Here is an 11881-nt window from a genome sequence, read left to right as displayed (position 1 = left end):
ACCCACCCTAGACCTTTCATCTCTCTACTCTACCCCCTCGCAATGACCCTGTAGCCTTTAACATTGTGAGAAATTCATCCGGGAGAGCTTTGGCCGCCGTGAACATGGAAAAGTTGGAAGGTGCCAAGGATTTCCTGCCTGCTGTGAAGCAATTCAAAGGCATTTGGGTTCCAGTTGCTCCACTCCCTCCCTGGCTCACCGTTGGACTGGATAGTTGGTGTGACCTTGATGTCCTACTTCCCCCAAGGAAACGTCCCAGCCTGCCCACCCCACCCCAGGTCCGAGTTTGCAACCCGTCGCCTCGTCTCATCTGCTTTGCTCCTGGAGCCTTTGCATCTTCAAAATCTGGAAGAGGATTCTTTGGACGTCTTCATCCATGTGGCCCTGTGAGGAGCAGAGATGGGGGAAAAGAAATAAGATGAGATCATGAACATCTGGAGGTGTTCCTCAGTTTTGGCTGGTAGGAGGACTTCTGCCTTTGTCCCTGCAAGAGGACAGAGCCAAATACGTAATCTCACTTTTCAAGGAGATCGTTTTCGCTCGAGGGAATCACTACAAGAACCACAGCCAGGATTTCTCTGATAAAGGAGAATATTTGTAGCTCAGGGTTGACATAACAGAGTTGGAAGGGACCTTGTAGGTCATCTAATCCAACCCCCCCTCCGCCCAAGCGGGAGACCCTACACCATTTCTGACAGATGGCAGTCCAATCTCTTCTTGAAAGCCTCCAGTGAAGGCGCTCCCACAACTTCTGAGGGCGACTTCTGTTCCACGGGTGGACGGTTCTCCCTGTCAGATGAATCGCATGAGGGGTCCTTGGTGGTCTCCGAGTCTTTGTGGTTTTCTTGCAGATGTTTCATAACCCGACTAGGTGCCAATCACGGGACTAGTCGCGCCGCTGCCACTGATAATGTTACCTAGTTGGGTCGTGAAATGTCTGCAAGAAGACCACCAAGCCTCGGAAAGCACCAAGGATTATCTTGACCCATCTAGCCTTTCAGAAAATCCTGGTTTTGCATCAGCCATGGGGATCTGGTAGCAAGAAGGCTGTGAGATGGCTGGACGTTTCGTAACTTACAGGTTAGCACTTCCCATGTTTTTTTCTGATTATTTTAACACAGGGGTTCCCAACCTGGGGTGCTCATACCCCCTGGGAGTGTGAGACGATATTCTAGGGGGTGAGAGAAAAGTCCAGGTAAATAATAGGATACTAGCTATATGTTGGCATTTTTATTTATTATGCAATGGATTAACTTTGTTTTCATTTTAGAGTTAAGTATCATTATTTAGTGGCCCTCACATACATAGCTGAAAAGATTCAATCCTACCCTATATTTAACGCGTTCAGTAGTTCCTAAAGTCTAAATTTCAGGGGGTGCGAGGTTCGAGTGAAATTTCTTTAGGGGTGCGGGGCGAAAAAAAGGTTGGCAACCACTGTTTTAACAGATCGAGAGAGTTGGAAGGGACCTTGTAGGTCATCTAGTCCAACACACACACACACCCACGCTAACTGATTTTAACTTCTTTTCAACCATTTTTGTAATGGTTGTTTTTGCAGGCTGGGGAATTTTGGCAAAGTTGCCAAGGTTGAGAAACGTGGTTCTAAAGGATGATAGGGAATACATTTCTTTTTTTTTTCCTTTCCATACTTTTACTCTGGCTGGAAAGATAAGAATTTGGTCCAGGAAAGACTTTAGAACTCGGTGGGGAATTGAGCCTGGAATACGCTTATCTCGTTCAGAGGTTCTGGATGCTGACCAATTAGACATCAGCCTGCATAGTTTGTTCCTCAAACTCTATGGAAGAGTCCACATAAATGAAAATACTGCCATCCAGGTAGTCCTTGACTTACAACAGTTCATGTAGTGACGGTTTGAAGTTACAACGGCAGTGCAAAAAGTGACACGGACAGTTTTACACATTTATGACCCTGGCCGCATTCCCTGTGGTCAGGCGATTTACACTCAGGTGCTTGACAACTGACTCACATTTATGACGGTTGCAGCATCCCAGGGTTACAGGGATCCCCCCTTTTGTGACCTTCTGACAAGCAAAGGCAACGGGAGAGCCAGATTCCGCTTCACAACCGCGTTACTCGCTTAACAACCGCACGTGATTCAGTGAAGAAATACGGTGAGAAAAGGTGGCCAAACTCACTCGATACGTACATTTTGGGCTCAAATGCGGTCGTAGCTTGAGGACGACCTTTATGTTCAAGCGTGAAGAGCGTCTCGTTCCCGGTGCAAAGTTTAATTGCTTGAACAAGACTTTTAAGCTAACTTGGACATGTTAGTTTTTAAGGGATAGGCAGCTATTCCCACTCCAAAGCTGCCAAAAGCAGCTTTGGGTGTACGTGTCTGCACGTATCCACATAAACACACATAAATAGGAGGCAGGACGAGAAACCATGGTTGGAAACTAACCAAGGAGAGAAACAACCTGGAATTCAGGAAAAACTTCCTAACATTGAGGACAAATAACCAGCAGAACAGCTTCCCTTCAAAAGTCATGGGTACTCATCCCTGGAGGTTTTGAAGAAGATAATCTAGATAATCACTTTATCTGAAACGATTCTCCCTTCCAGCTCATTCTATTTTAGATCTTCAGGCAACCCCCGTGCACTCTCTCGCGTTCACATTCAAACCCACCATCCGTGTCCCCACACTCAGATGGCAGTTCGGTCTTCTAGCCCCCTCCCGCCTCCTCTCAACTGTCCCCAAAAACATATCCCAGATTCTTCATTGCTCACCCACACTATGAAACGCAGTATTTCTAACTCGGTGTCAGGAAGGAAGACCTGGGCCAACCCACCTGGATAGCGTAGAGAAGGTGTCCTCTGTACAAAGAGATGATATTGCTATGCCGTCGCTCAGATTCCTAGTGCAAAAAAAGAGAACGAAAAGAAATTATAAGTCGTTTCAAATAGAATAAAGTAAACCGAAGTGGCTCAGCTAAGACTATTTCGGGCGGGTTGTGGGGGAGTTCACTGCGGTCACAAGCCTCTCCAAATTTTTTCCCTGCCTGAGGAGAGCTTGGCTGTTTACGGCCCTCACTCTGAGTTTACCAGGTGAGTTTATTTGGTTTATTTTTTACGGGATTCCCAATGAGCTATTTTCGATCCTATTAAAATTCTGGGGGTTAATTTTAAAAAATTTTTTACAGAACATTGTTGTTGTTTTTTTTCAGAGAGGTTTAGCTAACCACCACAGCTTCGAGAGTTGGTTCCATCTCATGCAAACCTCACCTTTTATTCAGGTGAGGTATAGTCATGGCCAAGAGGTTTTTCATTGCTTGGTTGGTTGATTACTATACGTGCCATTAAGTTGTTAAAAGAGCTGTGTTCTAGACATGAAATGCAGGTCATCTCTATCTCATCTGGAAGTGGGATTTTAACAGAATCACACAGTTGGAAGGGACTTTGAGGTCTTCTAGTTCTTCCTGCTACTCACACATGAGGCTTTATACCATTTCAGAAAAATGGCTGTCTAATTTCTTCTTAAAAACCCCCACCCCAGTGATGGAGCACTCACAACTTGAGGCAAATCGTCCCCCTAATTAATTGTCCTCAAGAAATTTCTCCTTAGTTCTCGGTTGCTTCTCTCCTTGGTTAGTTTCCATCCATTGTTCCTTGTCCTGCCTTCCGGGGCTTTGGAAAATAGCTTGACTCCTTCTTCTTTGGGGCAGCCCCTGAGATATTGGAACGCTGCAATCTTGTCACACACACACACACACACACACCCCAAGTCCTTCTTTTCTCTAGACTAGACCCAATTTCTGTAGCTGTCCTTCCTATGTTTTAGCCTCCGGCCCTTTAATCGTCATCCTAGAAAGAATGCTATTCTCTGTGTTCCGGACTAGCCGGCTCGAAAGCCTGCAACTCTGATTGGGCCGCGAATAGCCGATCGTGATTGGTCGCCATAGACTGATGCGACTGGCCAGTAAACGGGCTGCCGCGAGCGGCAAACTCAAATCGCCTTCGTTGACTGCCTAGCCGCAGCCCAGCCCTTATACAAGGGGCTGCTGCGGCTGGGATAGTTTGCTCAGATCTGAAGTCACAAATAAAGAGCTGTCGTTGCTATCTGAGTCTTGCCTCCGTTCTTGAACCGTCCTCCCAGATCTAACACTGGCGACGAGGATGGGATGCGGAGGCAACGAAGTCTATTGATTTGAGCTAGCTGAAGGAGCACGTGGCTGACAGAGCGCAACGACGGTGACATGGCCAGCAGCGCTATACCACCCGCCCCATTCGATCCAGCTAGCGAGGACTGGGACTCATATATGGACAGATTTCAAATGTTCCTGGAGTCCAACAACCTCAAAGATGCCACGCCCAGCAAGAAACGAGACGTTTTTCTAACCCATTGTGGACCAGCCAGATCTAACACTCTGCATTCTTTCTAGGGTCTTAACCTCTTTTTTTTTTTGTATCATGGTGGACCAAAACGGGATGTAAGCACCATAGTGGGGCCATGGTTAGAATGCGGTATTGCAGGCTGACTCTGCTCACTGCCAGCAGTTTGATCCTGACCGGTTCAATGTTGACTCTGCTTTCCATCCTTTCAAGGTCAGTAAAATGAGGAGCCAGATTGTTGGCAGACAATATGCCAACTCTGTAAACCGCTTAGGGCTGCAAAGCACTGTGAAGTGCTATATAAGTCTAAGTATTCTTCCCCATGTGGTCTTACTCCTGGTTCGTTTTCCGAGGAACACCTGACCGATCTCAAATGGAAGGAACCAGACAATTTGAGTTTGACGGACCTCCTAAAACAACTCTCCTTAATTCCTCTCACCTTCCTTTGTATGCTACTCACAATCAGCTGCTGCTCCAGATCTTTAATGGTCCTCTGGAAGGCAGCTACGTCCATCTCGCTCTCTACCTTTGGTAAAAAGATCCCTTTAGAGGAAGCGCCACTAGACAGCTCGGAGAGATCCTTCAGAGCTTCTTTCAGTTTGAAGACCTCCTTGGAGAGATCTGTGATCTGCCAAGGAAGGAAGGGGGTGAAAAATGACAAAGGCGGTAAGCAACACATCTGGATTCTTCTACTTGACGCCCAGTTAATCGGCATAGGTCACAGTAGGCAAAGCTCCAGAAGGAGTGAGAAAGATTAAATCAAAGGAATTAAGGCCTGAGATAAGAAAACGAGGTGGAATTTCAGCTAATTTCAGTTCATACCAAGAGGCAATTTCCGTTTACATCAGGCTATCCAAACTTGGCCATTTTAAGACCTGTGGACTTCAATTCCCAGAATTCCCTAGATAGCCTATACTATAGACAATTTATTTATTTTTATTTATTTATTTGATTTGTCAATTGTTTACAAGATAATAAGTATAAGTGTATGCATAGTTATGAATACATGAAATGGGTACATGTAAGAAAAATAAAAGAAAAATAACAGAAACAATAGGACAAGGACAGTAGGCACATTGGTGCGCTTATGCACTCCCCCTACAGACCTCTTAGGAAAGGGGTGAGGTCAATAGTAGACAGTCTAAGGTTAAAGTTTTTGGGGTTTGGGGAAGAAACCACAGAGTCAGGTAGAGGATTCCAGACATTGACCACTCTGTTGCTGAAGGAGTATTTCCTGCAATCAAGTTTGGTGCGGTTAACCTTGAGTTTGTATGTATTGTGTGCTCTTGTGTTGTTATGGCTGAAGCTGAAGTATTCATTGACAGGTAAGTCATTGCAATGTATGATTTTATATACTATACTTAGATCGGACTGAAGGCGGCATAATTCAAGGTTTTCTAGGTCTAGAATTTCGAGTCTGGTGGCATAAGGTATTCTGCAACGAGTAGAGGAGTGGAGAACTCTTCTTGTGAAATATTTCTGGACTTTCTCAACTGTGCTAATATCAGATACGTAATGTGGGTTCCAGACTGATGAGCTGTATTCAAGTATTGGTCTAGCAAATATTTTGTATGCTCTAGTTAGTAGTGTGATATTACCAGAGAAAAAGCTACGTAGGATTAGGTTAACAACTCTTAACACCTTTTTGGCTATGTAGTTGCAGTGGGCTCTAGCACTCAGATCATTAGAGGTGAGTTCTCCAAGGTCCTTTACAGAGCTTGGATCATCAACAAGATCTTGATTCCTGCAACCATTCTTTCTATGTTTTAGTCTCCAGTCCCCTCCAGTCCCCCCTAATCATCTTTCTTTTCACTGCACTCTTTCTAGAGTCTCAACATCTTATTGTGACCCAAACTGGATGCAATAGAGTAATTTTTCGGACGAACCAAACGGGACTCACCTTCTTGTCTTTCTCTTTAACTAGCTTGGCAGAGTCCTCGATGTGGCTGTGCAGCTCCTGGAGACGTTCGGACTCTGCCCGCAGGCTCTGCAGCTGCTTTTCGGCGGCGGCTAACTGCGCCTCAGCCGCGTGCTTCTCACTCTTCATGAAGAGGGCCTCCCGCTGCACCTGGAAGACTTCCGTGCAGGTCCGTTCATGCTTGCTGCCCAGGTCACTCAGCTTCGCCTTCAGGGCCTCGATTTCGGCTTGCAAGGTGGCCCTCAGCTCCTCTTGGGCCTCCGTGGAGACGGCACCTCGACAGACCTCGTCCAGCTGGGCCCGGAGATGGGATGCCTCGTGGGCTTTGGCTTTCAGCTCCTGCTCCAACCGCTTTGTTTTGGCCTTCAACTCCCACAAGGTGCCTTCCAAGGCCTCCTTGGCCCGGGCATGCTCGGCTAGGGGCACCGACTCTCGCCTGTACGTCTCGGTGGTCTTCTGAAGTTCTGCCAGCTCCGTCTGGGTGGAGGTGTACTTCTCTTTCATCTCCAGTAGCTTCTTCTCAGCCTCGGAGAGGGCGCCCTTCGACTTCTCCACTACATCTTCGTGGTCCGCTCTGAGGACGAACTGAGAAGCCAGCCTCTCCTTAGTCTCTTGAAGCTCCTCTTCCAGCTTCTTCCGGCCTTCTCGGAGCTCCTCGACATGAGCCTTCACTTCTTCGTGTTGCTCCGTCATGGCCTTCAGCTGCTCTCGCAACTTGGCAGCCTCGTCCTCAAGAGCCTGGCTGACCGAAGACCTTCCTTCAAGCACCTTGTGTCTCTCCTCCTCCAAGGAGGCCCTCAGTTCTCGTAGTTCTGTTTCCACAGAGGTGCATCTCTTAAGAAGGACCTCTTTCTCCTGGGTCATTGCATCTAAGGAGGCACCCAGGGTGGCTTTCACCTCCTCGTATGCCTCCACGGAGCGGTTTTGGGCCTCTCTTTCTTCTTGGACCCTCAGCAGCCCCTCCATATCCTTCATCTTCCAATCTCGCTCCTTCAGCTCCTCCCGAGTCTGGTGGAGAGCAGCCTTCACTGTCTCGAGTTCAATTCTGGACCTCTCCTCCGCTTCTTTCTCCTCCACGGACAAGATGCCCAGCTCGATCTGATCTTCAAGGATCTTGACTTCAGCCAAAGCTGCCTGATATTTCTCCTGGGTCTCTTTCAGCTCGTTCGTCAGCTGCTCCATCGCTTCTCGGGTTACCGGGTCGAATTTGCCTTTCCCTTCCGGTTCCGAGTCTGCTTTCTTTTCCATCGCTCGGTTCTCTCCGATCTGATCATCCGGAGGGCTGATCTTCTCCAAAGCTTCTTTAAGGGCCGCGATTTGCTTCTCGTAATCGTCCTTCAGCTGCTCATAAGCTTCTGCTGAAATGAGCTTACGGGGGCTTCCATCTGTTCCGTTGCTTTCCAGGGACTTCAGAAGCTCCTGGGCCTCCAGTTGCTGTCCTTTCAGCTTCTCGAACTCGGATCTGAGCGAGTCATACAAAATGACAGGGATGAAATCCCCGGAAGTGTCAGCCTCGCTCTGCTCCTTCTCATCCTTCTCCAGAACCTGCACAAAACAAAAACAAAAAAATTGATTTATGGGATACATACAGAGAGAAAGAAAGAAAAAAAAACAACCACAAATGTGTTCAGGAGAGAGTTTAATGCAAACGTGGCCACTTTTAAGACTTGTGGACTTCAACTCCCAGAATTCCTCAGCCAGCATAGCGTAGCTGGTTGAGGAATTCTGGGAGTTGAAGTCCACAAGTCTTAAAGTGGCCAAGTTTGGAGACCTCTGGTTTTTATGCATAGCCTTGGTGACTTTCCTTGGCTTTTGACCGATACTTTTCGTTCTTCTGTTGCGTTTTGCCTTCCATGGCTGACCCCATTTACAATAACAACGAAATATAACTATTGTTGTTCCTCGACTTAATGACCTCAATTGAGCCGCAAATTTCCGTAGCTACAGCGAGACTGTTGTTAAGTGAGTTTTGCCCCATTTTAGGACCTCTCCTGCCACAGTTGTTAAGTGAATCAGTAATTCTTAAGTGAATTTGGCTTCAGCAGAAGGTCGCAAAGATGACATCACTTCCAGGACCCTGAAACTGTCATAAGTACAAGTCAGTTGCCAATTGTTTGAATTTGGATCACCTGACCAGGGAGAGTCTGCCAAGGGTCGTTACGTGTGAAAAACAGTCGTAAGACACTTTTTCCAGTGCCATCATACTTTTGAAATGATCACTAAATGTACTGTTCTAGGTCAAGGACTCCCTGTACTTTAGAGTTAGTAAACTCAAGTAATGCAAGTAGTCCTCGACTTACAATCCCAATTGAGCCCAAAATTTCTGTCGCTAAGTGAAAGAGTTGTTAAGTGAGTTGTGCCCTATGTTATGACCTTTCAGGCCACCATCGTGAAGTGAATCGCTGCAGTTCTTAAGTTAGTTACCCGGTTGTTAAGTGAATCTGGCTTCCCCGTGGACTTCGCTTGATCTCATGACCCCGGGATATTGCAACCGTCATAACTATGAGCCATTGCCAAGCACCTGAATTCTGATCACATGACCATGGAGACGCCGCGATGGAAAACAGTCTCATGTCCCTATTTTTCAGTGCCGTTGTAACTTTGAACGGTCACTAAATGAACTGTTGACTTCCTGTATTTCTCCACGGCAGGTGAGTGAATGCCCAGGTGGTCAAAGCTAGGATTTACCTGTATTTTTTCCATTAATTTTTTGTTCTTCTGGGTTAGGGACTCGATCTGGCCCTGCAGGGTCGCTAGGAGTTCTTCCGTGGAGGCATTTAAAGATTTTTTGGAGAGAAGCTCAGCAGTTGCTAGAAAGAAAAGAAGAAGAAGAAGAAGAAGAAATGAAAAAGAAAGTGAAAACGTGCAAAAAAAATAAATAGATTAAACCTGGTGGTGAAGGGAAAAGCCCCCGCCCCAGGCTAAAGTTACAAAAATGCAGGTAGTCCTCGACTTACAACCCCCATGGAGCCCAACATGTTTTCTGTTGCTAAGTCACACGTTTGTTCACTGAGTTTCGCCCTGTTTTGCCACCTTTCTTGCCACGGTCGTTAAGCGAAACATTGCAGTTGATAAAGTTAGTGAGCCAGTTGTTAAGCAAATCCGGCTTCCCCATGAAATTTGCTGGTCCGAGGGTCCCAAAAGGGGATCACATGACTCCAGGACCTTGCAACCGTCATAAATATGAGTCTGAACTTTAATTATGTGACTACAGGAATGCCACAACAATCATAAAAGTGTGGAAAACGGTCATAAGTCCCTGGTGTTAGTGCCATTGTAACTTTGAATGGTTGCTTAATGAACCGTTGTAAGTCGAGGACTACCTGTGTTCTCCTCAGATAAGCCCTCGAGATGGCCAATAGCGGTGGCAGTCACTAATACAGGTAGTCCTCATCTTATGACCACAATTGGGGGCCTGAATTTCCATTACCAAGCGAGCTGGCTGTTAACTGAATCGCACCTGATTTCCTGACTTTTTTTGCTATGGTTCTTAAGTTAATCACTGCAGTTGTTCAGTGAATTTCAAGGTCGTTAAGTGAATCTAGCATCCTCCATGGACGTTGCTGGTCAGAAGCTGGCCGGGATGGCCAAAAAATGGAGATCACACGACCCCAGAATCTTGCAACCACTATAAATACATACTGATGTTCAAGTGCCTGCATTTTGTGTGACATTGCAATAATTGTGAGTGTGAGAATCGTTCGTACGAAGTCGCTTTTTCTTCAATGCTGTTGAAATTTCAAACGGTCACTAAATGAATGGATGAAAGTCAAGGACGACCTGTATTTAGAGGGGATCTCACCTATAGTTTTGTCAAGTTCTGAACATATTACACAGGTAGTCCCGGACTTACGACCACAATCGAGCCAAAAAAAAAATGTATCTTGCTAAGTAACAATAAGTAACTAATATTTGTTAAGTGCAATTTAACCCGTTTTATGACCTTTCTTGCCCCGTTGTTCAGTGAACCGCTGCCGTTGTTAAATTTGTCACATGGTTGTTAAGTGAACCTGACTTTTCCCGTTGACTTCGCTTGTCAGTAGGTTGCAAAAGGGGATCACGTGCCCCCCCCGGGATGCTGCAAACCGTCATAAATATGAGCCGGTTTCCAAGCGTCTGTATTTTGTTCGCATGACCATGGGGATGCCGCCATGGTTGTGTGAAAAACGGTCATAGGTCCCTTTTTTTTTTTTCCCTTGGAACTTCAAATGGTCACTGAATGAACTGTTGTCATGAAGCCGAGGACTACCTGCCGACAGATTTAAGACCCAGCCTTACCTGGGAACTCCAGCAGTTCTCCCTCTTCGTCCTGCAGGGTTTCAACATCGTAACTGGTATTTTCCTTCTCGTACTGCACAAAGAGAAGACGAGATGGAGGATTTCCCCCACAGTGGGAATCTACGACAAGTTCTACGGAGAAGAAGAGGAGCCAACGGACGCCCTTCGGCTCAAGGAAAAGTCAACTATTTTGAAAAATGACTTCATGCAAACGCCGGGAGGTACATTTGTCCCTCTTGGATACCGTCCAGGTGTGAGGGAGGGAGGGTAGGTCCTAGGTGCTCTCTGAGTTTAGTTGTTTCCTTGCGGACGTTTCGTTATCCAACTAGGTAACATCGTCAGGGCTTGACCAGAGTGGGATTTGGGGAGTGGAGGAGAAGGAGAAAGACTGGGATCCTTGTGCTTTGTTTTCTTGCAGGCGTTTCATTACCAAACTAGTTAACATCATCAGTGCACAGGGAAAACGCCTGCAAGGAAGCAGCCAAGCGCACAGAACAGCAAGGACCCCTCACAGTTTTACCTGAGCTACAAATATTCTCCTCCTCCTCCTCCTCCTCCTGTCCCCCTTCTAGCACTGATGGTGATATCTAGTCGGGTCATCAAACATCAGGAAAAGAGCCGAGCTGAGAATTCACCAAGGACAGTTCAATCCTGAGCTATAAATATACTTTTCCATCCGGAGGGGTTGTATCTCAAAGGAGAAAGAGACAACTCAGCTCAGATAGTTTATGTAAGGAGAAAGAAGGTGGAAGGAGCTCCTCCCTAACAGTTCCCACATTTTATCTTTTAAATCATTCTTAAATTTGTTTGCCATCCATCTCGCAGCAAGGCGACACGGGGCAATGCTTTAATGGCAGGGGTCACCAACCACCGGTCCGGGGAACAATTTCTACCGGGCCGCCGGTTTGCTGGGCGCCGCCATCTTGTTTTGATGAAAAAGTGCTTCCGGTGAGCTTTTCCGGGTAGAAAGCGGCGTTTGGGTGCTGAAAGAATCCTCGCGCCTTAGTTTCATCGAGGGGGGGGGGCTTCGAATGAAACTAAGGCGCGAGGATTCTTTCAGCATGGATGGCAAGGCGAGCCGAGCGACCGTCGTGAAGCCGTCGCGAAGCCCATCGACACAGATACAAAGGAGGAGTTGAAGGTGGCGGGGAGAAACGGGGGACGGCTGGCTGGCCGGTCGCTCGGCTCGCCTTGCCATGCGTGCTGATGCTGGTACCGGGCCGCGGATGATTTTGTGATGCTGGTACCGGGCCGCGGCACAAAAACGGTTGGGGACCACTGCTTTAGGAGGTTGTTAATCCTGCTATTGTTTGGCAAGATTCTGTCTACGGGCG

At 47.0% G+C, this 11881-nt stretch overlaps 1 protein-coding gene across 1 annotated transcript in view; it reads right to left on the bottom strand.

Annotated features, from left to right (window-relative positions):
* ANKRD24 (ankyrin repeat domain 24) overlaps positions 1–11881 on the bottom strand; it is a 46281-nt gene continuing 34400 nt past the window's right edge. The window contains exons 14-19 of the mRNA XM_087922603.1: positions 10548–10620; positions 8958–9079; positions 6252–7814; positions 4812–4979; positions 2812–2877; positions 1–384 (exon numbers count right to left, since the gene is read on the bottom strand). Of these exons, the coding sequence (XP_087778729.1) occupies positions 307–384; positions 2812–2877; positions 4812–4979; positions 6252–7814; positions 8958–9079; positions 10548–10620 (2070 nt within the window). The 3' untranslated portion in view covers positions 1–306. The remainder of the gene's footprint in view (positions 385–2811; positions 2878–4811; positions 4980–6251; positions 7815–8957; positions 9080–10547; positions 10621–11881) is intronic.

The sequence above is a fragment of the Pseudonaja textilis genome, chromosome 1 (genome assembly GCF_049901715.1).
Source record: "Pseudonaja textilis isolate UNSWEBS1 chromosome 1, rPseTex1.2, whole genome shotgun sequence".
Taxonomy (NCBI): Eukaryota; Metazoa; Chordata; class Lepidosauria; order Squamata; family Elapidae; genus Pseudonaja; species Pseudonaja textilis.
Note: the sequence above shows the minus strand (reverse complement) of the source record. Positions and strands in the feature narration are given on the sequence as shown.